Source organism: Podarcis cretensis (assembly GCF_951804945.1).
Source record: "Podarcis cretensis genome assembly, chromosome: 10".
NCBI lineage: Eukaryota > Metazoa > Chordata > Lepidosauria > Squamata > Lacertidae > Podarcis > Podarcis cretensis.
In genome coordinates, this window is record NC_137179.1 from 13131616 (window position 1) to 13159231 (window position 27616).

Here is a 27616-nt window from a genome sequence, read left to right on the forward strand (position 1 = left end):
TGCCAACCTAACAGTTCGAAAGCACGTCAAAGTGCAAGTACATAAATAGGTACCGCTCTGGCGGGAAGGTAAACGGCGTTTCCGTGCGCTGCTCTGGTTCGCCAGAAGCGGCTTAGTCATGCTGGCCACATGACCTGGAAGCTGTACGCCGACTCCCTCGGCCAGTAAAGCGAGATGAGCGCCGCAACCCCAGAGTCGGCCACAACTGGACCTAATGGTCAGGGGTCCCTTTACCTTTACTTAGACATATATTCTTTGACTAAGCCTGATTACAAAGCGGTAATGTGAGGGACTGGCTAGGCACTGAGGACTGATGGCTGGATTCTGATGTGTGGTCACTGGGAGGAAGGAGGGTTGGAGACTGACTTGGAAGAAGGGGCCAGAGATCTGGGGGAGCCTCTAACAGCAAGGAAATGAAAGGCAGAGGTAGGAAGCTGCAGGGTTGGAGAGTGAGGAACAGGTGCAGGAGGAGGAAGGGAAAGAGGTCAGGCTGGTGTGGAGTCAATGGCTTCCACACCTCCTCCTCCTCCTACTGCCCCCACCTCTCCTGCTCCACTATCTCCCAGGACCAAGAGAGGGTTGAAGAGGGAGGAGCAGAGGCAGGCTGCATGCAGGCGCAGTCTTCACCTGCTTGTGCGCAGCTCAGGTGGGAGAGATACATGAGCTGAGGTTAGAGACAGGGCGCCTCTGTTGCGGTAACTTCCTCATTGGATGCACATCTAGGAATAACAGAGAGACGGAGGACAGATGGAACATGCCTTTTCCTAACTTGTAAGTGTCCTCTTGACAATAAAGAGTGAATTCCTCCCTCTGGGCATTCTTGTGAGCTGACCAGACCACTACTTGCTACTTGATTTGCAAGTTGGAAGATAGGAGACAGATCATATTGTGCTGAACCTCACATTTCAGTCCTTTGCCTGGCTTTTAAATTGTGGGAAAGGAAGATAATTTATGTGGTTAATACAATGACTGGTGGGAGCTCTCCCGGATTTCAGACAGGGGATCTCTCCTAGCCCTACAGGGATCAAAACATAGATCTTCTGTGTCTAAAGCACATGCTCTATCACCGAGCAGTGGTCCTTCCTTGGACGACACCATATATTTCCAAACCCAACGCAGAACCAACACTCTTGGAGTCTAAGCAGTGTCCCCTGCTAAGCCCAAATCCTTGCTTCAGCAAACTCCTGATTTCATCTATCCACCCCTCACGGTGCCATCTGAATAAGCAAGATTGGCACTGTAGCAGGTGCAGCTAACATTTCATGAATCTGATTAAGCGTGCTCTAGTCCAGGAGTGTGAAACCTAAATGTGGCCCTCAGGCCTTTATATGGCCCTTGGGACTTTTATTAGGCCACACCCATCTCCCCAGACTGCACACCTCACCAGCGCTGTTCTGTACTTCCTCCAGGGCTTTTTTCCTGCCTCAGGTGTATCCATGAATTGTGAAGGTGCCTCTGGCTTGATGGAGAGATGTCCAGGTGTAGAAACCTCTGTTTTCTTTGGCTTGCCTCTGGCCTATGGTATAGTGGTAAGAACCACATATCTTGTCCCACCTATTTTTGTCTCTTGCTTGTTCTATGTTCACAGTGATTTATGTCACCGCCTGTCCCTCTTAAAGGTACCACAGACCCCCCCCCTATTTTCTACTCATCACTCTTCATTGCAGATGCTTCTGAAAAATCCCACCCTTAGAATTTCTCCCCAGATTTTGGAGTTCCAAATTATATAGTCCCATTTCTTAAGGGGAGCCAGCAATTAAACCTCTTATACCCAGAACAAACTTAGTTGGTCTCTAAGGTGCTGCTGAACATTTTTTTTAAAATTTATTTCAACTGCGTCAAACCAACATGGCTACCTATCTAAATTAAACCTCTTGTTTTTGTTATCTTCAAAAATCAAGTTCTGATTTTTTGCAGCGTGTTGCAGATGTGGAGCTTGCCACAGACTTCAAGGTCCTCCTGGTTGTCCGTCTCTTTTGCCCCAATGTGCAGGGTTGCAGGGTTAAACTGCTGCCAATGAGCCAATGGATGAGATCCAGCATGATGTGACCACAAGTTGCTTGAGAGCTGATGTTGCACAAGCTGAACCATCACTAAGTAGAATAATTGTGATGTTTGCACAAGGGCGGTTCGAATCCCTGCGGCGGGGTGCGCTCCCGCTGCTCGGTCCCAGCGCCTGCCAACCTAGCAGTTCGAAAGCACCTCCGGGTGCAAGTAGATAAATAGGGACCGCTTACCAGCGGGAAGGTAAACGGCGTTTCCGTGTGCGGCTCTGGCTCGCCAGAGCAGCGATGTCACGCTGGCCACGTGACCCGGAAGTGTCTCCGGACAGCGCTGGCCCCTGGCCTCTTAAGTGAGATGGGCGCACAACCCCAGAGTCTGTCAAGACTGGCTCGTACGGGCAGGGGTACATTTACCTTTACCTTTTGCACAAGGGCAAAGGTTCCCAAATTGTGGTCCGTGGACTTCATTCAGGTGGTCTGGGTGATTTGTGGTTGAAGATGGGAGACAGCCAAACCGCCACATTAAATACACATATTGATTGATTTTTTAAATTGCATTTTTATCGATTCTTTCATTTCTTATACTGTTTCTCATTGCATTAGGATTTGAGTTCCGCGGACTTCCGATTGTAATACAATAAAAGACAATATCTAAAAATAAAATAAAAGAAGCAATAAAAAATACAATTATTGGGGTGTGTGGGTGGAAACAATGGAAGTAAACAACCAATTAAATGAAATTTTATATTGCTGGTATTTGACCTCCCATATCACTTTACAATTATTGGGGTGTGTGGGTGGAAACAATGGAAGTAAACAACCAATTAAATGAAATTTTATATTGCTGGTATTTGACCTCCCATATCGCTTTACAATGAGTGCTCACTGGAAGGACAGATTGTGAAGCTGAGGCTCCAGTACTTTGGCCACCTCATGAGAAGAGAAGACTCCCTGGAGAAGACCCTGATGTTGGGAAAGATGGAGGGCACAAGGAGAAGGGGGCGACAGAGGACGAGATGGTTGGATAGTGTTTTCGAGGTTACCAGCATGAGTCTGACCAAGCTGCGGGGGGCAGTGGAGGACAGGAGTGCCTGGCGTTCTCTGGTCCATGGGGTCACGAAGAGTCGGACACGACTAAACGACTAAACAACAACATCGCTTTACAAATCATGTATCCTAATGTCAACAGGTTATGCTGGGGATGTGGGGAATGTGAGGCAGATTTTATGCACACCTAGTCTGCACATGTGAGAAGATGCTTTTGCAGGAAAAAAATTATGCAGGCAAGGCATGGTCAAATACAGTGCAGTGTTCAGTCTGCTACTTTTGGATTATTTTGGCTGATCTTTAAAAAGATTGTGAGCAGGACATTGTAATTTAGTGGGAAATTTCACAATCACAGCCAAAACGTTCATAGTTGCTAAATGGTGTACTCCTATAATTCCAACTGAACATGAGTTGGTCATCGATTTGACATCCTTCCACAGGACCTGCAAGACGGAGCTGTTCCGCCTGGCCTTTGGTCCGGGCCAAGTCTGACCCCCCTCTTTTTTATGGGACCCCCTTCTATGGGACCTTGTATGTAAGTTACCTCCTTGGCTCTTTTTATCGGCTCCTGTGGGACCAGCATGGATAGCTGGCCCTGGCGAATACTTGATGTTCCCTAACCCTATGGTCCAGCTCTCACTTCTATACATGGAAGTGAGAGCTGGACCATAAAGAAGGCTGATCACCGAAGGATTGATGCTTTTGAATTATGGTGCTGGAGGAGACTCTTGAGAGTCCCATGGACTGCAAGAAGATCAAACCTCTCCATTCTGTAGGAAATCAGCCCTGAGTGCTCACTGGAAGGACAGATCCTGAAGCTGAGGCTCCAGTACTTTGGCCATCTCATGAGAAGAGAAGATTCCCTGGAGAAGACCCTGATATTGGGAAAGATGGAGGGCACAAGGAGAAGGGGGCGACAGAGGATGAGATGGTTGGATAGTGTTTTCGAGGTTACTAGCATGAGTTTGATCAAACTGCGGGAGGCAGTGGAGGACAGAGGTGCCTGGCGTGCTCTGGTCCATGGGGTCACGAAGAGTCGGACACGACTAAATGACTAAACAACAACCCTATGGTTGTGATTCATGGGCTGCCATTTAATTTCATCCTGATTTTAATTTTAAGCTGTATTTCAATCAATTCTTTGATTGTGTTTTTAATGTATCACATATTTGTTGTTAGCTGCCCTGAGCCTGGTCCTGGCCGGGGAGTGCGGGGTATAAATAAATTCATCATCATCATCATCATTATTATTATTATCGAAACATGCTATTTTGCCATGATGTCAAAACTCACCAAAATGGTATGAGAAAGAAGATGAAGTCAACAAGGACTTGAGCGAATTTCTTTTATTATACTTTATTATACTTTTAAGTAATTCAAAATTATATGAAACGGAGGTGTAATTTGTGTAGGATTTCCATTATTATGTGAGTTATATTTCTTTTTCATATGGTTTGGAATTATTTAAAGTGTTCACACTGCTGATATCAAGATTATTCTCTAAGATTATAGCAAAGGATTTAGTTTGACAATGTGTGGTGTGGTGGAACGAGGTAGAAAGCCGTGGGGATTTTTTATTGACATCAAAACTGTAAACATGTAAATATGTTTTATGTGACGGTGGTTGCAGTGGGGGTGCAGTGACTGTGACATTAGCTGCATTTCGTGATGGAGATCTAGATGCCTGCAAGCCAAAGGAAATGAAAGCTGCAGCAAATGCAGCTTCAGTTAGTTCACCAGCGAAACCCGTTCCTGGAATGGAGTAACTTGGACTCAGTAAATCATGTGCTGCTAACATCCCAGATAGATTACTGTAATGTGCTCTACGTGGGGCTGCCCTTGAGGACGGTCTGGAAATGACAGCTTGTGCATAATGCTGTGGCCCAGCTGTTGGTGGGAGAAGTGAGAGAGTTTCACAGGCTCTGCAATGGATGCCAATGTGGCTGAACAGATCTGTAAATTTCAGCTTCACACTTTTCCAGTCTTAAATTCAGTTCTGCACATTTCCAAAGCTATTTGCAATTATTATTATTTTTTAATGCCCATGAAACTTTGTCAGCAACTTCTCCCAATTTGGAAAGCTGTATGGGCTAGCGTACACCTTTTCAGCAATCCCTTTTCCCTAACATAATTCTATTTTTTATTCTCGACACCTGCATTTTCACGCACACTTTCCCCTAATATAGATGTACTCATTGGTTGGAAAACTGCATTGTGAAATTTGGAGATGTGTGGGTTCTAAAGTGTAGCTGTGTTTCACTTCATGTAATGGACTGAGATGCACAGTTTTTGGTAGGGGAATAAAACACAGTGCGGAATGAAATTCTGAGTCAGTAAAGTAAGGAATGTGGGCAATGGGCTCAGGGCAGGATTTAGGTTTGATGAGACCCTCAGCTACTGAAGGTAATGGGGCCCTTTATATGTCCAGCTGTCCTTTGTCAACAACAAATTGTCGCTGTTTTTGTGTTGAATATATGCTATTTATGGACCTAATAGGTATCTAAAGGGACACGGGTGGCACTGTGGGTTAAATCACAGAGCCTAGGGCTTGTCAATCAGAAGGTCGGTGGTTCGAATCCCTGCGACAGGGTGAGCTCCCGTTGCTTGGTCCCTGCTCCTGCCAACCTAGCAGTTTGAAAGCACGAAGTGCTAGTAGATAAATAGGTACCGCTCCGGCGGAAAGGTAAACGGCATTTCTGTGCGCTGCTCTGGTTCGCCAGAAGCGGCTTAGTCATGCTGGCCACATGCCCTGGAAGCTGTACGCTGGCTCCCTCGGCTAATAAAGTGAGATGAGCGCCGCAACCCCAGAGTTGGCCATGACTGGACCTAATGGTCAGGGCTCCCTTTACCTTTACCTTTACCTAGGTATCTAAAGCCATCTACACATGTTGCCATGCAAGCCATCCATGCAGAATGTAGAAATGAGCAAATCAGTGATATTTTAGGGAGCAGGCTAGCAGGCGGGGCCCATTACTTACATCATAGGAGCCTACGCAACACAAAACACTGTTGTTGTATGTAGGTTTTATTTTATTTGTTTCTTATCTTATATTTTGGAAATGTACACCCAGTTTTTCCCCCTTTAGTTTTTTTTGTGGCCCCCCAAGAGAGTGGGGCCCTAAGCTACAGCTTGTTTAGTATATATCTAAATCCGGCACTAAATGGGCTTCTCTTCCCCAAACCCTGAGTTTAGAGGTGTGTTGCTCTCGGCATAAAGGAATGTCACGCTTTAATGGCATTAAGAATTTGGAAACAGAAACACAGTATAGGTAAAGAACACATTTGCTGTTTTTTATTGGTGCCCTGCAGGGCAAATAATACTGAAAAAAGGGCAATGAAAAAAAGAAAGAAGAAAAACCATCCCCTCACCCACCCCCACCCCTCAAACCAGGATCCTGGCAAACCCACATCATCTTCTTTTTTGTAAAGAGTACATAAACTCCTTTTTTTTTTTTAATCATGGCGTGAATGTTAACATAAAACCAAAACATGAAAATATACAACTTATATTACACTATGTGTTATGAACAAAATATAAATCTATAACTCTATGTTATATTTACATAATTATTTTCTTTTATTATTATTATTATTAAATTTCAAGTGAGATGGTAGGTTGCACACATACTTTGTTTTAAGCTCCAAGCGTTTGATTGTCTCTTTTTTTTCCTTTTATTTTTTTTCCCTCCTGCGTTCCCCCCGCCCCCCGGCCCTCACTTTCCCAGATACAGGAGAGGAATAAGCACTTTAGAACAAAACAGAGCTATAAAAATGTGCACCGCCCCGATCCATAAGCAGAGATAGGGCTGTGTGTTGATACAACTGCGCCCCGCTTGCAGTGCCTAACAGGTGGGTGGTGCTTTCAGTGATGATTAAGGGTTGCAGAAGAGGGAAAGGATGCCAGATTAGGTCCAGGGTCCCCCATTCCTGTCTCCTGCACATAGCCCAAGAGTTGATGAGTAGAATCATAGAATCATAGAGTTGGAAGAGACCACAAGGGCCATCGAGTCCAACCCCCTGCCAAGCAGGAAACACCATCAGAGCACTCCTGACATATGGTTGTCAAGCCTCTGCTTAAAGACCTCCAAAGAAGGAGACTCCACCACACTCCTTGGCAGCAAATTCCACTGTCGAACAGCTCTTACTGTCAGGAAGTTCTTCCTAATGTTTAGGTGGAATCTTTTAGGTGGAGTATTGTGGGTTGACAGTGCTGGTCACCTAGTTGGTGGAGGGAGAGGGGGGGGATGGTTCCTCGAGTGTCGCATCTGGCAGGAGCTCCACTCTTGGCTCCTTGGACCAGGCTGGTGATTATTTCTAACACCACATGCCATACATTTTGCAAGAGGAGGAGGAGATGTATTCATGATGTATCTTTTGAGTCAGCTGCCTGGATCAGGCTGTATGAGCCTTGCACACAACATGCAATGAAATGCATAAAAGTAACGGTGCCTGATGTGGCCCCTGTGTCAGAAATCTATTATATTATAGAAGGGAGAATCGCTGGCACAGAGCAGGGTGGAGGCAGAAACTGAGCCGTAAGCAAAACAAACATGCTTTGTTAGTGAAAATAAAGCCAAGAGGAAAATCAGCACACATGGAAATGAAGCTGAATGTGTGCGCACACACACACACACACACACCAGTCTCTCAATGGTTATGTGTGGTGTTAGGGCTGGAACATAGCCCGAGCCCTGTGGTGCGAGTCTTCACTGCAGTGGGCAGGAGTGTGGCTGTATATTTTCCCTTTCAAAGAAGTCCCTTGAAATGACCCACAGCTCTGAACATGGCAGCTGCTAAAGAACTCCAGCCATCTTTGTAAGGGGAAGGCAGGGAGCACTCCGCCTAGTTTGCTTAGTGCGAACACACACAAATGACTAAAGTCTGGTTCCCATACTACACCTGTCCCAGGCACAAAAGTCCTGAACACCCCCAGGTATACCGACTATAGTGTGAAACAAATGGCTGGTGGGAAACCTGGGCTGGTGGGGCTGGGCAAGGCAGGAGAATGCAGAACTATCAAGGAAATTGCTTCCATCCATAGCTGGGATTTGCCTCATCAACCAGTTCACATTTCTCCTTAAGGGTGAGTCAGGGTTGTAGACAGTGGCTCACTTCTAGCTAAAATTAAATGTGATCAAGTTCCATTGAACTTAGGGAGATCTAACGTTTCCCTTCTCTCTTGCATTGCAGCAGTCCTCCAGAAAACTACATTTCCCAAGGGACACTGGGGCCTTTCAATGAGGGTTCCCACAAAGGGATAGAAAGGATCAAGTCTTCCATCTCTCTGTGGCGGGAGTCCCACAGAGACTACCCTGCTCAGGTAAGTCTTGTTTGAATAGAATTTGATGGGTTTTGAAGGTATATGAGCCAGGATTTCTTCTGCAGTTTAGATTTTACTCTGAGCTGCATGATGGTGCAGAGCTCTGGTAATGTTCACCACTTCTTTGAGATGAGGGTTTTAAACCTCAAAACTTGTTATCCACACCAAGTTCTCAAGCCTGGAGAATTTGACTGAATGGGAGAAGTTAATTGCAATGAACTGAAGCAGGACTTTAGCATGCACCCCTTTAGTTAGAAATAGGACTGAACAAATAACTGTGCTATTTGGCACTGAGTTTTGAATATTTTACTGGATCGTTACCAGAAAATTAATCAGCAAAGTGGAGAGGGCGACTATCACTGAGTTTGCATGGTGGCTTTTCTGTGGTTCCCTCTGAGATGACGAGCGTGATCTCGGGGAAGTTTTGTGAGTGAATGTGGTGGACGTTCGCAATATGACCATGCTTTAAAGCTGAAATGAACTGGCGGTTTAGGGGTGGAGAATTCAAAAGCATGTGTTTTTTGTGCCCCAAATAACTTTGTTCCAATCTATCTTTACCACCACCACCCCAAAAGAAAGAAAGAAATAGCAGTGCGTAAAACACTTGAATATGGCAAGACTACTTGAAGGACAGTCATTATTAACCAGATTTAAAATTTTAAAGCTCAGTCAATCCAATGTTAAGTCTTTAAAAATCCTAATTAGTTTCAATAGGGTATTTTTAAGCACAAATTTAATGATTCCCCACTCAATAAATTTCATTGAAAAATGATTAATTCTGGTTGGGTCACCCCCATAGTTCAAAAAGCAGAACTTTGGGGCTGGGGTTGGGTGGGATTTGAATTTCAGAAAGTGAGATTTGAGTTGCAAAATATTGCACAATTATCATCTTTTAGGGGGGGGGGAGTTAATTTTTTAAATAAAAAAAACCAATAACATTCAAACCAGTTTCCAAAATGTGCCCAGTGTGAAACTCAGGTTCTGAGCATGTGGTAAATCATGCAATGTACTGCACAGTCATAAAGGCAGGGATGGTGGAATGTCAAAACACATTCACACAAACCATATCTCACCACCTAAAAATGGCCATGTGAATCAATCTGCATATGACTCTTATAAATGCTGAGGTCAGGGTTGCTTTCTTCGTTGACCTGCAACATGGGTTCCATCAAGCCACATTTTGTCATGCTAAAAAAAGATGCTTGCAATCTAGTGAAAGCTAGTTGAAATCTCTGGGTGTCTAGAGTCTACAGGGGTGGAATATTCCTTAGCTGTTTTTGTTGAGTTCAGTATTTAATTTGGAGACGCTTTTGTTGTTATTGATATTACGGTATTATCTTTATTGTTGGAACTTACCAATTATGCTTAATTTTATTGCATACTTACTGAGAAGTTTTCATTTGCTGTTTATGACTACTTAAAACTTTGATATAGTTTTGTAACTATTAAGAATGAATCAAGATATTCTTGAGTGTTGAAAGTTGCCTTGAGCGTGGCTAAATTATGGAGAAACAGCATGCAAATAAATGATGATGAACTCAATGGGACTAAAATGCAGCTCTCATTCTCTGGATGGAGGCCCCAATTGTGTGGCTCACAATGTGAATAGGGATAGATGAGAGAGGGAGATCACAGAAGAGTTAGAAGGGACCCGAGGGTAATCTAGTCCAACCCCCTGAAACGAAGGAATCTCAGCTAAAGAATCTATGACAGATGGCCACCCAACCTCTGCCTGAAAACCTCTGAGGATCAGAGAGAGACAGAAGGCAAGAAAACGAAATATAGCAGTGGGCCCTTCTGTACTTTAAGCTAGCATGATAACCACCCTGTTCCTTATGAGCAAAGCATACATTTGAATCCAGGCTTAGTGAACTGACTCAACCAGAAAGTGGAAACTAAACATTTCACCCTTATTAAAGCATGTCTTTAAATAGATGCTATTGTGTGGTTGCCATTAATTCTAGGGGATAAGTTTTTGCTAAGAGAAGCTTATGTTTGTACTGAGTATAATTATTTTCAACTTTAGAAGAAACGTGATGTCAGATACTTCTTCAGGAACAATGAGCGTTCATCTTGTTTGGATTATGTTACAAAAAAAAAAAGGACTTTGAAAATGTGTTGTAAGGAGGTTAAAGACAATTTCTTTTGTTAAAAAAAAATTAACTGAAGGAAGTCTACTACCAAAACCCAATCTCTGAAACATTGTCACCGAAGAAAGACTTGCTCCCCCCCCCCATCCATTCATTAATAAGAGGATTTGGTTACTCAACTAATTAAATACTGTAATAATAGTTACGAGTCCCATTTGGGATTAATACAGTAGGACAGTTAAATAAATATGTTAAATGCACTTGGCAATCCTATTTTGCCAATATAAAGCATGAACAATTTATGGGGAGGGATAGCAAGAACATGAAACTATTCCCATTTCACTGGAAACTGGTGGTATTGAATATTTTCTTTCCCACCTTTGCCAGTGATAGTATTATTTCTGCCAAAAATGATTTAAAAATAAAACAAAATAGCATGAATCATATGACATTAGGAAGTAGAAGTGATGGCCCCGATCCAGCTAAAGTTAGTAGGGACTAATCCTAAACGCACTTACCTTGGATGTATGTGTCATGGGTGCTTCTTCTGAGTAGAGATGTTCAGGGTTGTCCTGCAAGCCCCACTAAAAGCAGTGGGAGATCAGTACAGTGCAAACTTACACATGCCTGCTCAGTGAAGCCTTGTGTGTTTACTCAGAAGGAAGTCCTACTATGTTCAGTAGGGATTCCTTCCAAGTAAAGCGTGCATAAAATTGCCGTCACAAGTAACTCTAGCTAAATCGGGGCTGCTGGGATGAAGATACAAAAGTTCAGTGCAAACAAGACAATCATTTACAAGATTCTCAACTGGACAAGAAGAGGTAGGCTTGGCAATAATTGGGGGGGGGCAGGAGAGGGGAATGCTGTGTGGTTCAGAATCAGAGGGCCTTAATGTTCAGTGATCGGACACATCCTAATCAAAGTTAAGCTATTTTTTTACTTCTGTTAACTCCCCACTGAAGCCAACCTGAATCTCAATACTCAGCATGTTGATCTCAGAGACAGACTATTGGGCTCAAACCAAGGCTTTTTGGTTTTTTCCAGCCGAAACTCAGATGTGTTCCGGCACCTCTCCATTGCCATTCTAAGAGAATGAGGGAGGTGTTTATGGTGAATTCTGGCACCTCTTTTTCCTAGGAAAATAGCGCTGGCTCAAACCATTCCACGCTTGGATAAAATATCCATACCTGACCAAGTCTACTGCTTTGGATTCAACCTTCACGTTTCTAGATGTGGGCTGTCCTCTAAGTGACCCTAGGGTGTTGTTGTTCAGTAGTGCCTGGGATACGTTCTGTAAATAAGGTCATGCTTAACAAGGGCTTGACATCAGTTTAGCTTCTTATGGCTATCACATCAGGGACATATCCAAACCTTGAATAGGTCCCATGGCATACAGTGAAGAAGATAAATGCAGAAAGACTCCCCTCTCCCAATCAACAAAAGAAATAAAGCTCTGTCCCCTTAACTCAGTAGGAATGGAGAGCAGGTATGTTCCCCCCAGTTACTCACAGATGAGGTCCTTGTACCTGCAGTAATTTTGAAGTATTTTGGGTCCAGTACAGTAAGCACTTGCAAGCACAGGCCCACTGGACTCAACCTAGGACAGTCAACTGAATAATTGAATACATTTATCTGTTTCTGGGGCGATCAGACATACATTATGGAGTATCACTTATTTCTGAAGTTTCCCTCAACACAGTTGGGACCACAATGAATCTGTGTGGATTTGCACGTGCTTCCATCACAGGCTCATCCCAGATTATATATTCTCATAACTAGTGTGTTGATGACTTGCTCCAACCTGGGTTGGAACTAACCTGGAGCTAAAACAAAGTATTGATGTTGACCAAAGTCACATAATTAACCCAGACTGTCTTCATAAAATGGTGGAAATCAAGTATCCAACACATGTGAGGTTGAACCCACAAGAGTCAGAAATATTTGTTCACAAAGACAGGGAACAATCTGGTTTAGTTGTTTTGTGTGTTTTTTTCCTTTTAGAAAAAGAGAGCAAAATGTTCAGTTTTCACATTGTACATTTGTCATAATATTTATATTTATATTTATATATATATATAAAAAAATTTGCTTTAGTTTTTAACCAGAGTGCTTTGAATGGCTCTAGAGTGTCATTAAATAATCCAAACTGAGTGAAGTTAATTAAGATTGAACTCAACACTCCCATAATTCACCCCGTCTTAAGAAATGTCCATACCTGATGGGACAGTGGGCTCAAAATTTTCTAAAAGATTCCCCACACACACACCAAAAAAAGGGGGGATGGGTGAGCAATAGTGAAATTGCAGCTTTTTAACCCAAAAGGAGGAAAGGACACTTTTTTATATATAAAAAAACACCTTAACAGCTGTCGTTGTTTGTGGTAATTGCCAAATTAAAAAACACACCAACATAATGTAAAAAAAGAGAGGAAAATAAATTATGCATAATTTACTATCTGGGAACAGCTGACCATTATTATTCTTAACGTCATTATAAGTACCATTACAACACTAGCATGAAGAGGCAGTTCAACTGAAGAAAGAAAAAAACCCTCACGCAAAATCAAATACAACCATTAACCAATACAAAACAAGACATCTCCAACATAGAGAATATGATGTACTACTCTGAATACCAACCCAGACAAATATTGAGAGGAAGAAAGAGAGAGAGAGAGAGAGAGAGAGAGAGAGGATTGTTGAGGGAGAGGTGGATAACGTGAAAGAGCAGTGGGGGTGGAAATTGCATCCAAGCACCCATTTAACTATTGCCAGAACTATTCAATCACAATGGGATACTGTTTGCTTTGCCAGAGGGAAGTCTATTTTTTAAGTAGCATTCTGTCATACGAAAAATGAGGGCATGAATCTTCAAAGAGTTAATAAGAATGAATAGGGATTGATGATCAATTCTTAAATTTATTTTTTTATTTTCACCCTTTTGAGTCTTCTCCCACCTACTTCCTTCAAGATCCTCCTCAATGATCTTGGAATAACCTCAGCATTGCCAATAAAATATTCCCCATTGTTCCCAGTAGCTGGAATTTTGTTAATGCCACTATCTTGTACATTTCAGGGCAAGTGTGGCAGTCACACTATCCAATAATGCCCAAGATGGCAGTAATGATTTCCAATGCAAATACTGCCATCTTGAAAAACTATGTTGTGTGCTTGAACATATTTGATGGGACCACCCCTTCCCAAGAAAGCTACAATGTTGAATAAGGCTTGCCACCATTTTGGACATACCCAGGCAAACACATGATAGCCACAGAATATGGGCAGATATTTTTTAGACTTCAATAACCATGAAACTTCCATTTTGCTCTGGCACCATCCACCCCACTGATCTGTACACAATGCTTTTTTTGGAGAAGTCAATTCACACATTGAAATGACAGTCAGCAAAATCAACAGATGTATCAACTCTATGCATGTTTACTCAGAAATAGGTCAACGGGACATACAGCCTAATACGTGTGGCAGCCTCAATCTGGTCCTGCTGTCATACAGCCTTTCCCTATCAAAAGTATTATTTAGCTACCACTCTAAGCTTTTGAGATTCAGCCAGATGTTGTCCTAAGTTTCCGGAAAATCTTTGCAATAATGAGGACTAGAGATCTGCTCTTTTAAAAATGAATGGCTGCTGACTTCAGTTTGTATTCTGCACTGTACCAGTTTGTATATAATGATAAGCCGTTGTTTGTTTTAACCATGGATGGATCAGCTCTGCAGACCAGTAGAGCAACTATAATTTGTTGTGCCTAATGTTGTTTTTTTAGGGGACATGGGTGGCGTTGTGGGTTAAACCACAGAGCCTAGGGCTTGCCGATTAGGTCGGCGGTTCGAATCCCCGCGATGGGGTGAGCTCCCGTTGCTCAGTTCCTGCTCCTGCCAACCTAGCAGTTCGAAAGCACGTCAAAGTACAAGTAGATAAATAGGTACCACTCCAGCGGGAAGGTAAACCGCGTTTCCGTGCACTGCTCTGGTTCGCCAGAAGTGGCATAGTCATGCTGGCCACATGACTTGGAAGCCGGCTCCCTCAGCCAATAAAGCGAGATGAGCGCCGCAACCCCAGAGTCGGTCATGACTGGAACTAATGGTCAGGGGTCCCTTTACCTTTAATGTTGGTTTCATTTTCAAAATGTTCATCTTGCACTTTTGCAGCTGAGCAAGCATCGAGGGTAGGGTGCTGAAACAAACTGGGGTTAAGCCAAGATAGTGGGTTCAGACCTATTGAGAAACCACAAGTCAAAATTTGCAAGCCCCTTTCAAACCATGGTTCCATATATACTGGTTTGTTGGCCACAACAAAACCATAGTTGGCTAGGATGGACTTGGATGTACAAACAAACCACCGCTAAGCTACACAAACCATGGCTTAGCATTGCATGCAAACAGTGTATGTGCAGGTCTATCTCTGTAGCTCTCTGCTGCAGTAAACCACTTAGATTGGAATTAATAGTGGCACACAGAATGGCAGAATAAACCTTTCCCATTTGGGTCACCGATGAGCCCGAGGCATCTGTATTAGCAAGCAAGACATTGTGAGAACTGCTGGAATATGGAGCCACTTGCTTATCATCAAACCTAGTACGCTACCTGGCAGCCTGAACTATAAGCTGCTTATGGTAAAGTTCTTCCATTTAGCGAGCATAGTTCCATTGATTTCAGCGAGGTCAAAAGCCTAATTTTCCCTTGTCCAATCATCATGACTTCCTCACCATGGCAGGAAGCCAAAGACTGAATGGGCCCAAGGTACACCACAAAAGCAGGACTCTGTCTCATTCCCTCTAACCTGGGAAAATGCCAGATGGAATTGGGGTGATATATACCAAGCGCTCTCTGGCATTGAAATGAATAGGGCAGTTGCTAGGCCCTGGAAGCCTAGAGTGTGTCGCCAGAGCCCTCAATCGGGATTGTTCCAACTGTTGGAATCTCCCTGCAGTACCAAAGCAATGTCCCAGTGACACTACAGCAACGTTGCAGCACCATGACTGGAACAGCTATTGATACACAAAGGCCCACTGCAGACATTAGTGCCCATGGTAGTGTAGTAGTGCACTTTCCATCACGAGGGATGGGACTATGTGGAATGACAAACTGTGAGGAATACCTTGCCCAATCTGAGTCCAAATCTGGGTGCACGGGCATGGGAAGATGGGTCACACATTTTGGGTCAATCATTCATATATCACGGGAATTATTTTCATAGCTCACTCAAGATTTCATCCCCAAGCAAGATTTCATCTCAGCCTCCACCTCATGGTTGATGCGGATCTGGAGCTGAAAGTCTCTGAACACATGACATTGGACATCCTCACCCTTTCCTCCCCAATACTTGACTTAGGAAATTAATGCTTCACATTCTTCAGTGCCACACTTCATATGCAAACAATGGAAATCTATTACATGTAGCACCAACATTAAGTGTAAATTCAGGGTGTCATACAGACTCAGTCATTTGGGAAATCATCCATTGATTTACTTTTGCTCCAACAATTCTCTGAAGGTTATTCTTATTAGTACCATAAACACCCACATCCACCTAAACACACAAGTCCACGATTCATAAAATATTTTCCCCCTCTAAATCTCTTGTTTCTCTCTCTCTCTCTCTCTCTTTCTCTCTTTTTCACCTGAGAACAGCACCTACAGTTACCTTTAACTTGTGTTTTTTTTTTTTAATAGAAAATTAATTAAAGAAAGAAAAATCTAACCTCACCAGCTGCTGGTAATCAGGTTCTTCAACGGATTGTCTAAGACACAACACTGTCCTAACTTTAGACTGAAGACGAGATGAAAGAAATAAAGAAAAGATGACCAACTGGGAAAGAAAACATGAAATGGAAGTTGTTCAGCATGTGAGTACAAATTTGGCACTTGCTCAGAGACTACGTCTGGTGTGCAATTGGTGGAAGGAGGCCCTGTCTAGAAAGGAAGGGGGTGATTGGCTGGGGTGGTGGTAGCAGAAATAAAGAGTATTCCCACTGCAGCCCATGTGGCAACATGCTCTCGCGCACATCCATCAAGGTCAAGCAGATATTGGATTGGGACAAGGGCACATGCGTCTCCCAGATGCTCAGGTGCTCAGGCTGACTGGCAATTGGTGACTGGCATGACCTATTTAAGGATGTGTGTAGATTAATAAGGAAGTTGTCAAACCAAGATATAACAAGTGCTTGCATTTTTAAGGGACTGGGTTAATGTATTTTGGTGGAAGGGAAGGACGTAAGTCAGTGGGAGAGCATTGTTGTTTTAAAGGATTTTAATATTGTATTTTTATATGGGTGTAACCTGTCCTGGGACCTGGGCAGGTAAGACATCCAATAAATAATGATGATGATATGTTGATGAAAGGTCCCATATTGGGCATCTCTTGAGCTCAATTCATGGTCTACAAATTTCTCAGACCACCCAAAGGTTTATTGCAGCCTGCACAGAAAACATTCTGCACTGCAGCAAACCACAACGGCCCTAAAGCAAACTCCTACAGGTCCAACTGCAAGTAGCAATTGCTGTGAATCAGGATGTGCAATGCCACATGGGCTAAAAAAACCAGGTCCGTTCCAGCCAGATGCATAAATGCCTTAATAACCCTGACTCTGGAGAGGAAGGGTGAAAAAGAAAAAGGCGGGAAAGTTGGAGGGGGAAGTATAAAGAATTGTTTTTAAAAATCATCTATTCTGCCCCCCGCCCCATCCTGGTCAGGTGCGTCACCCCCCCCCAACCTCCCCCCACCCCACCCCAAATCTTATTTTTTTTCCTTTAACCTGTAGCACAAAAACAACAGAACACATTCACAAGCCACTTGTTGGCACTGTGTACCTGAGTGAGAATTTTCTAGAACATTGTAGAACAAACAGCCATAAAGTTTATTTTGAAAAAAATAATAATAATAAAAGGTTGAACGGGTAAGACTTCAGTGCTCGGGTATAGCAGCTGAATTACTGGCATTATATTACCCATAGCTTATTTCCGTCCGTTTTATATATATATTTATATATATATATATATTTGTTGTCTTCGTGAGTTGTCTTCCTTGTCACGGTTCCTTCCTCTGAACCTTTTTGTCTCTTTAAATTTTTTGTTTCGCTTTCCTTTTTAAAAGTTTATTCCCCCCCCCCCCCAGATGCGGGCTGATGCCTATTGATCAGCTGATGTCCCCCCAACTAGTTAAGACTAAGAGTTTTTAAGTAACAGTCAGTGTGTGAGGATTTAAGTCTGTGTGCTTGGCCACTGGGCTAAGGAACCAGCTGGGGCTTCCCACCGAAGTCCTCCAAGGTCAACGCCAAGAATCGGGACCCCCTCCTATCAGTTGGCTTGCCCCGCGATGTGGTTTTCGCTGTCGCTGCCGTAGTCCACGTCGGGGTCATCGTCCTCTTCATCGTACTCGTCGTATATTTCGCCGTTGATGTCGTCAGTCTGCATCTCCTCCTTGACGTGGGAGGTGTCCTCGCTTTTGATGCCATAAGTGCTCTGGATAACGGGCATCCCGGGCTCTGGACTGCTAGAAACGCTCGAGTGCTCCGAGGGCAGGTGCGGGGAGGGCATTCCTGCCATGGCAATGGCCCCTGGGTAGACTACGCCGGCCGTCGCAATGGGAATCTGTGCTTGCTGTCTGTTGGCAATGAAGGAGGGGGGAAACAATATGGGGAAACGTTAGACACAAGGGGAGGATGCATCCTCATAAGCCATTCTTTTAGAAATAAACAAAGGAAGCTACCTTATACAGTCATATCTCATGTTACGTTTGCTTCACGTTACCTTTTTTCAGGTTGTGACCTGGAAGTACCGGAAAGGGTTACTTCCAGGTTTTGCCGCTTGCGCATGCGCAGAAGTGCTAAATCGCGCTTTGCGCAGAAGCGCCGAATCGCACTGCGCACCTGCGCAGAGACGGTGCTTCAGGTTGCGGGCTTTTCATGTTGCGAACGGGCCTCCGGAACGGATCCCATTCGCAACTAGAGATACCACTGTACTGAGTTAATTAGTCCTTCTGGTTCAGTATTATCTACCCTGATTGTCAGTGGCTGTGTGGAGAAACATAGTCAACTGTTGTCCTATACTGAATAGGACCATTGGTCCATTCAGCTGAGTATTGTCTACACTGTCCAGCAGCAACCCTCCAGGGTTTTAGAGAGCCAGTGTGGTGTAGTGGTTAAGAGTGGTAGTCTCGTAATCTGGGGAACCGGGTTCGCATCTCCGCTCCTCCACATGCAGCTGCTGGGTGACCTTGGGCCAGTCACACTTTGAAGTCTCTCAGCTCCACCCACCTCACAGAGTGTTTGTTGTGGGGGAGGAAGGGAAAGGAGAATGTTAGCCACTTTGAGACTCCTGAAGGGGAGTGAAAGGCGGGATATCAAATCCAAACTCTCTCTTCTAGGCACAGGACATTACCAAGCCTACCTGGAGATGCTTTAGTTTGAACCTGGGACCTTCTGCATGCAAAACCGATGCTCTGCCACCAAGCTATTACCCTTCTTTCTCCCTCTCTCTCTTGCAGGCCCCCTTAAAGCCATGTTTCCAAGGACATAAAACATGTTCAGCATCTCCCCACTAATTAGTATCATTTTAGACTTCAAGAAAGTCAAACTGGAAGAAAATAAAACATTTCACTTTCAAGTTATTAGACCTCAGTATGGTGACAACTCTGATTTAACAACGCAGCAGTGAAACTGCACAAATGCAGCAGTTAAGGTAAGGAACATTAACTATTTAGTACTGTTGTTGAATGCATACTTCCAAGAAGTTTTGACTGAATGAAAGCGTCCATGTGTAAGGCATTAGGGGTAGGACAACCCCACACGGGGTGCAATTACAGACCCCAGATGCCATATCTTAATAATTGTACCCATGTATTATAAATCTTAATGCATTTTTTTTTTTACATTACATTATATTGGAGCCATTGCTTCATATGTTTGATATGCCTTAGATGTCAAATATAACTCATTATTTCTCTGTTTCACTCTGACTTCACTGGCATTTCCTTCAGTTCTAATGGGCATGCTGTTTCCCCATGTGGGCCCAGTAAAGAAGATTCCCTATAGGGCATAAGAGCGCTTGTTTTCCCACTTCCTTCCTTAGGACCAACATTAATTTCTCTAGTGTAATTAATGCATAAATGTAAACGGCAGCAATGGGGAAGTCTGAGCAGCCTCTGGAAAGGGGTGGTGGTGGAGGGGAAGTTTAACCCTCTCTTCATCCCTGCCATGGTGCTGACAAAACCACCTCTGAACCTGCTGCTTGCATTTCAATACCAATACCAATACCAATACCAATACCAATACCAATAACAATAATTTATTTATCCCCCACCCATCTGTCTGGGTCTCCCCAGCCACTCTGGGTGGCTTCCACCGAATATTAAAAACAATACAACATCAGAAATTAAAAACTTCCCTAAACAGGGCTGCTTTCAGCTGTCTTTTAAAAGTAAAATAGTTGTTTATTGCCTTGACATCTGTTGGGAGGGTGTTCCACAGGGCAGGTGCCACTACCGAGAAGGCCCTCTGCCTGGTTCCCTGTAACCTCACGCCTCGCAGTGAGGGAACCACCAGAAGGCCCTCAGCGCTGCACCTCAGGGTCCGGGCTGGATGATGGGGGTGGAGACGCTCCTTCAGGTATACAGGACCGAGGCCGTTTCAAGGGATGTATCCATTGATGCATGGTGTGTTGGCATCAGGAAACAGTAGTGCTTCCCCCAGCACAATGCCCAGGATGCAGATTTGCATCCCTGAATTGTGAGGGATGGGGATGGATTGCACTGGAAGGCCCCTTAAGAAACAGCGCTGGTGCAAGACTTTCCCATGCGATTGACTGATCACACTTATTTCTGGTTCTGCAACCTTTGCCAGAAAAGAAGGTCAAATCCCAGGGGGAGGACCCACACACTCAGTGGTAGAGCACACACTTCCATGGGGGCAGGGAGAAGGCACCCAGATTCATTATGCAGGACCTCCAGCTAGATAAGAGCTCAGGCTGCAGGGCTGGGAATAACTTAATCACAAGACATTGCAGACCTGCTGCCAGGAATGGGGAACCTGCAGGAGTTAGAGTCCAACAGCATCTATGGAGCCACAGTATGGATGGGCAAAGTTGTTGGTTTCACTTTCTCTCATTTTCCCAGCCTTCAGTTCCTCACATTTCCACATGCATTTGTGACTTTTCTGCTTTTACTTTAAAACAGTCCCCATGGAAATCCATCAGCATTTTATACCAAATTTCTCCCCAAGCACACTTTTTTTTTTGTATGCAGCTTATCCCAATATACATCCTTGTATATCACTTTCACAAATATAGTATCATCATCATCAATGATGGGTTGCCCCAGCAACTCTGGCCAGCTTCTAACAATTTATAAAACCGCCAACATTAAAAACTTCCCTATAAGAATTTTCATCCATACACTACTCTAGTATATGCATTTTTGTACATGTTACTTGCCTGGAAAATTGCTTTGAAAGATTTGGAGATATGCAAATTTTAAAGGAAGTGTTTTGGTTTGCATATCTTTTTTTTGGGGGGGGGGAGTGCAAATGCGAACTTAATAAAAATTCTTCTCCCATCCCTAGGCCAGAAGTTCCCCAGCCCCTGGCATAGACAATATAAAGGTAGACAAATCCACTTGTCTGACTCAGTTTAAAAAGACAGCTTCATAAAATCAGACCTTAAGTCAATTCTTAAAAACTGTGGCTGGGCTCTGAGCATCCAAAAGAGGCATACTAGGCCGCCATCTTGTAACTTTTCTGTGAAATCATAAAGCTACCATGCCAAGCATCTGCTTAAAACCTTCCTTTTCAGATTCCGAAAGCTTGGAAATACATGCAAATGTCATAAAAGAGCTGGGTTATTTTAGGCCTGCTAAATTCCTTCCTCAAATCTTGGAATGCTGGCTGTGTTTATCTCCCTAAGAAGCTCAGGGGGATCCTTGCAAACCTACAGATTTAACACTGATGCTCCTTTTGTTGCCTTGCAGCATGGGCTAATTCAATTGCGATAATATTGTGCAGAACATGCTCCGCATTGTAATGTCATCAAAGGTGTGTCCGTCTGCAACGGAAAGCCTTGCCACGGGAGACAGGAGAGGAATCTCTGGAGGAGAGCAGGCTTAAATGAGAGTGAAACCTTGCCCTGGCCATTTATGCCAAGCATACAATAAGCCTCAGAACAGTCCTGGAAGGCCATGGGGCAGGGTTGGCAGAGTTCTCCAATCCTTGCCACATTTCTAAATCTCTCACTTCTTTCCTTCAAGGAGAAGGTGGCTGTTCAAGCATTATAGCAACATACAGAGGCCTATCTGGGGCAGAGGATACAGGAGTGGGGAACCTATTTCAGCCCGAGGGCCACAGGCCAGCAGCAGACAGGGTGATGACCATACCAACCTTGTGAGATAGGGGAAGAGGGAGCCTTGCTAAGGGGAGATAAGACCTGTTATTTTAATTTCTAACAGTGGCTACTGTGTTTGCCCTTGTTTTTGCTGAGGTGGTAAACCTGAGTCCAGGTTCAACCACTTCATAGACTGCAATGCTCCTCAGTGCAATTAAATTGAACTAATTCCAGCATATAGAGTGCTAGAATCCCTAAGAGAATATTAGATTGCTGTGAGGAGACTGATTTTGTAGAGATGAACATGCAGTCATGAGAACCTCAACCTACTAGTTAAAACAGCTTCACCTTCCAGGTCATTTTGGACTACAACTCCAATCAGCCTCAACCAGAAGTGATGAAGAGAAGAAGAGGAGTTTGGATTTGATACCCCGCTTTATCACTACCCGAAGGAGTCTTAAAGTGGCTAACAATCTCCTTTCGCTTCCTCCCCCACAACAAACACTCTGTGAGGTGAGTGAGGCTGAGAGACTTCAGAGAAGTGTGACTAGCCCAAGGTCACCCAGCAGCTGCATGTGGAGGAGCGGAGGCGCGAACCCGGTGCACCAGATTATGAGTCCACCGCTCTTAACCACTACACCACACTGGCTCCACACCAGCAATGGGAGTTGCAGTTGTTGAAGGCTGATCTAAAGTGAGATAGCCCAGTCACAGGTTTAGAATCTCTGAGACCTAGGCCCTTAGTATCAATGAATTCAAAGGTGATGTGAAAATGACTAGACCAGCAGCTCTAGTCTAGACAATTTCAATCCATACAGAATACTCCCCCACCAAACCCCAGTTTTGTAGGGCTCCAAGAGCATGCAGATGTCTGGACTGGTAAAAATAATTTTCACTTAGCATGGGTTAAATAAGGGAAGTTTGGATTACATAGGATGGATTTTACCAAACAGGCATCCACAACAGCAAAACCAACACCAACATGTAGCTAGATCTGTTACAGCTGGCCGTGGTTAGGAAGCTAATTTCTGAGTATAGGGTTGGAACACTTTGAAAACCTGCAGCATCAGAGTTCACTGTGTGCCACAAACCATGGCAGCTCTATGGAGTTGCCTCTATATTTCTGAAGAGCTGCCACCTGTAATCTCACCAAGTTTACTCAGAAGCAAGTCCCAGTCTCCCCTGATCGGGATTCAAGCCCTACAGCCTGGCGCTGTGCCGATTTAGGCGTGAGACAGCCTACTGAAAGCAATCAGTTCTAAGCACACCAAATTTAGCATGAGGTTGCAGTAGCCTCGTTTGCACATTCCGACAAACGTTATGCCCTTTAGAGAACCCAAAATCAGTTGCCTTTAAGATGTCACCTTGTTGCAAAGACCTCATTTGGGGCACACCTATTGGTAACCCCAAAGTATCTGCGCCACTCCCAGCAGAGAGAGAATTTGGCTAGCTCAGTAAGGAAGTTGAATACCATTTCAACTATTGGCGGATTAATCCCCTCCCCCTCCCTAACATTGTCAAGCATCAGTGTTGGCGAGATAAGTGGAATTCTGGAGGCTTTGTCGCTGCCTATTCTTTCTCCAAAAGGTCCTCCCCTCCCTCTCTTTTTAATCTCCTGATGCCAAGGTTTGGCTGACATCCCTCTGTTTGTTTCCGCGCTTACCAGTGGGATCACCGGACTTGCCAACACCACAGGGTTAAGCGGCTCAGATTTCTGGGCTGAGCTGCTTAGTATTACAATGCACACTGTAGCTGTTTAAAATACTGCCTGGTGACACTTAGCAGTAGCTGGACAGATTCATCTCTGTTCATCATTACTGTCATCCATTAACCAGGCTCAAACAGCCAGCTCTCGTTCCAAAAACGTTGGGCGCAGTCCAGCCCTGGTTAAGCAGTTTTAAGTCTCCTTGATTTCAACAGGAGAGATTTAAACCTGTACTTAACTCTTACGCTGAAAAAAAAAAAATCAATAGGACTCAAAAGTGCGTAGCTTTGGATCGGCTAGGCGTTTGTTCTCTATCAACTCAGAAAGATGCTGCACTATGTAAGTAGATAGAAGGATATATCAATTTTGTTTCTCATTCCCCCCCAGTCTTAAATTCAGTTCACATTTTCTAGCGATGAGGATTTAAAAAAAAAAAATCCTCATGAAAAATTATAAATGTTTTAGTGTGAATTTCTCCTATTAAATAATTTTTATATTTTGACTAATGTGCACTCATTTGCAAGCAATTACCCCATATTTCCCAATTCTTCTCACTTATATCTTCATTTTTAATGCACACTTCTCCCAATAAATGCGTTTTTGCAAACACTGTTTTGTTGAAGAACTGCATCACAAAATTTAGATAAGTGAAGATTTCAAAGGATATTTTTGTTTCGGTTTGCAAATTGTTTTTGACAGTGAAGATTTGATTGGTCCAGCTGTCAATGCATACAGAATCAAATTTCCCCTCCATCCTCTATCAGTAGCCATAAAAAAATCTTGTGGCGGTGAATTCCATATATTAATTGTGCATTAAGTGATGAAGCGCCTGCTCTTTCTCCCCAGAACATTCAAGACAAGAAAGAGTGTATATTTATTTATAAGGCACACCCTTTCCTCTATATAACATGCTATATACGGTAGCTAGCATGTGGAGTAAGCAGTAAGGTGACTTTTGGAGGGCAAAATGGAAAACATTTGTCTCTCGTCCTCATAGAAGCTCCTTGAATGATTTAGAACCCTGCATAGTCAGGGGCGTAAATGCCACGGGGTGGTCCCCTGCTTCTGAGCATCGCCTTCAAACTTAGCGAAAGCTCTAAACTGAGTATAAATGGTATGCCAGAGCGGGCAGGGCTTTGTAGTGTTCGTTTACCTGTGAGGAAACTGAACATTTGCATAGAGTTGAAAAGGGAATGGGAACAGAATGGTGGAGCTTGAAAGCAGGCCTGTTTGGCTAGCTGGCTGGCACCCTGAACTGGAAGGCACCACACTGCAACATTTTGTAGCAGGCCCGACTTGCAATTAACTAAAGGAGTTCACTGCCACGAAGATGGGATGATGAGCACTGGCTTAGACGGCTTTGAGAGGGGACCAGTAAAATTCGCAAAGGGTGACAGGTCTGTATCGGTGACTACTAACAATCACAACAGCTAAATGGAATCTCCGTGCTCAGAAGCAGCAGTATGCCAGTGGACAATATTTGCTGAGAAAGAAGAGCAGGAGGGGGGTCATTGATTACAGGGCCTGCTTCTCATCCCACAGAATGTAAGGGCAGCCTCTGAGAACCAAGCGTGCAAACCACTTGCAAATACTGAGTCCTGAATGTAAGAGGAGCCCTGCTGAATCAGGCCAAAAAGGCTTATCTCACCCAGAATTCCTGTTCTCACAATGGTCAGCCCATGAGTAGCCCAGGTCCCGAGTGCGACAGAGCTCTCTCCCCACTTGCGATTCCCAGTCCTGGTGACTGGCATTCAGAGGCATATTGTGGGGTCAGAATGTAGCCATTGTGCCTAGTAGCCCCTTTCAGCCTCAGCCTCCAGGAATTTGCCCAATCCTTTTAAAGCCATCCACACTGGTGCCCATCACTGTATGTGATACACTGAAAATCGTGTTACAAGGATGAGCGTGGGTGTACACAACTGACTTCCCTCCAGCTGAAGTGGCTAAAGCTCTCATGTGCTAGTGGTTGGGCAAGCAGACCTTAAAATATTAGAACTGTAGAATTGGAAGGGATCCCAAGGCTCATCTAATCCAAACTCCTGCAATCTTTTGCCCAACGTTGGGCTCGAACCCACAGCTCTGAGATTCAAAGACTCATGCTCTACTGACTGAGCCACCCCTCAACCTTGGAAGTCAGGAGAAAAGAAATGCAAACTTGTGGGCCCCTTTTCTCAATCATCCCACACTGGGAAAACTCCAGGTTCCCACTATATGCCTAATAACACCTGCAAGGCTAAAATGCACATAGACTCATAGAACGGTAGAGTCGGAAGGGAACTACGAGGGCCACCTAGTCCAACCCCTCCAATGCAGGACTTCTTTGCCCAGCATGGGACTCAAACCCATGATCCTGAGGTTAAGAGTCTCATGCTCTATCGACTGAGCTACCCCAGACCCTTTCCACCTAAGTATATGAAATCCGCCACAAAGGGCCCATACCCAACATTGAAATACTGCCTCATCTCTTGACGCCGATTGCGCATGATTGCCTTGTATTCGCCGATCCGCAGCTTCTTCCCGTCCACTAAGCACGTGCGCTTCGGCCTGGGCTTGTACTTGTAATCCGGGTACTTTTCCAGGTGCTGCTTGCTGAGGCGCGCCTGCTCCTCATAGTACGGCTGCTTCTCAAGGTTCGTCATAGCCTTCCAGCGAGAGCCTGTCGGGGGAAGAAGGAAAAAGGAGATCTGTCCATCTCTGAGCCTTTTCAAAGGAACTGCCAGCCCTGGAGTGCTCTAGCGGCAACCCGAGGGCCAGATCCAGTCCATGTAAAACTTGGATCTAGTACAAGGTTTTCCAAACTTGGGTCTCCAGGGTTCATGGGAATTGTAGTCAAAAAACAACTGGAGACCCAAGTTTGGGAAAAGCTGATCTGGTGGTACCTTGATGGGCCTCCCAAATTTGGTAGCTCCAAAAGAGTCACTGGTGGCCTTCCTTTGCCCAAGGAGGATGCTGGATTGCTCCCTTGCTGGAGTTACCTGGAGTGTTAATTTGGCAGTTTCTCATGAAAATGCAAACAAAATCAAATTTCTCCTCCATTCCTAGAAAGTGGGGCAGGGCCTGGCCAAGGTTGGTGAAGCATTACCCCGTTTGCCCTAACGGACCAGCCACTACTGGCTTCTCTCATCCATGTCTTGTAGCTCCTTGAGATAGGACCTGTTTTGCTTACGTTGTGCTGCAAAAAGCCATTCATTCATCCAGCCTCACTAATGACTCCATTCCTGCCCCCACTGCCATTCTTGTCTCTCTTTTGCCAAATGTGTTTATTAATAATGCCGTCCAGCTTATTAGTAATGTGACCTGAGTTCCTTACTGTTGTTTAAAATCACTTGTGTGTTGTGTACGTGTGTGTACACAATGTGCATGTATGCATGTGTATTCATACACACAAACACACACACACACACACAAACACACACACACTGGTACCTCGGGTTACATATGCTTCAGGTTACATACGCTTCAGGTTACAGACTCCGCTAACCCAGAAACAGTGCTTCAGGTTAAGAACTTTGCTTCAGGATAAGAACAAAAATCGTGCTCCAGCGGCGCGGCGGCAGCAGGAGGCCCCATTAGCTAAAGTGGTGCTTCAGGTTAAGAACTTTGCTTCAGGATAAGAACAAAAATCGTGCTCCAGCGGCGCGGCGGCAGCAGGAGGCCCCATTAGCTAAAGTGGTGCTTCAGGTTAAGAACAGTTTCAGGTTAAGAACAGAACTCCGGAACGAATTAAGTACTTAACCCGAGGTACCACTGTGTGTGTGTGTGTGTGTGTGTGTGTGTATATATATATATATATATATATATATATATATATATATATATATCAAACACCCACATGCATAATTGCATCGGCCCCAGAGGATGAATGACACAAGTGATTAAAGTTATGTCTCTTAAGGGAAAAACAACAACAACCCTTTTCTGGCTGTGTAAGCGAACAAGTCCTAGGCAATGCTTTGCTAACATTTGAGAAAAGAAAAATATTACAAATGGAGGAACAATGTTCATTTGCTCTCCGGGTTGCTTTTTCTAATGGAGCTGGGTGGAGAGATTTTTGTTCTTACAAAATACTCATGATGCTCATAAATCTGGGCTGGGAGAATTTTTTTTTTTTGGGGGGGGGGGAG

General features: G+C 44.2%; 1 protein-coding gene and 2 long non-coding RNA genes across 15 annotated transcripts in view; 1 reads left to right on the forward strand and 2 right to left on the reverse strand.

The window, feature by feature from the left end:
• LOC307225418 overlaps window positions 1-27616 on the reverse strand; it is a 582147-nt gene that overhangs the window by 148140 nt on the left and 406391 nt on the right. The gene's annotated exons all lie outside the window — the stretch shown is intronic.
• LOC307225335 overlaps window positions 6129-27616 on the forward strand; it is a 422891-nt gene continuing 401403 nt past the window's right edge. For both annotated transcript variants that reach the window (XR_013842901.1, XR_013842902.1), the window contains exons 1-2: window positions 6129-7001; window positions 7237-14295. This is a non-coding gene — a long non-coding RNA (uncharacterized lncRNA). The remainder of the gene's footprint in view (window positions 7002-7236; window positions 14296-27616) is intronic.
• SOX5 (SRY-box transcription factor 5) overlaps window positions 17311-27616 on the reverse strand; it is a 775029-nt gene continuing 764723 nt past the window's right edge. For 11 of the 12 annotated variants that reach the window (XM_079992440.1, XM_079992438.1, XM_079992439.1 and 8 more), the window contains 2 exons: window positions 25932-26148; window positions 17311-18080 (listed from right to left, as the gene is read on the reverse strand). In XM_079992440.1, coding sequence (XP_079848566.1) covers window positions 17774-18080; window positions 25932-26148 — 524 coding nt within the window. In that variant the 3' untranslated portion in view covers window positions 17311-17773. The remainder of the gene's footprint in view (window positions 18081-25931; window positions 26149-27616) is intronic. The other variant, XM_079992434.1, reaches the window with a different exon arrangement.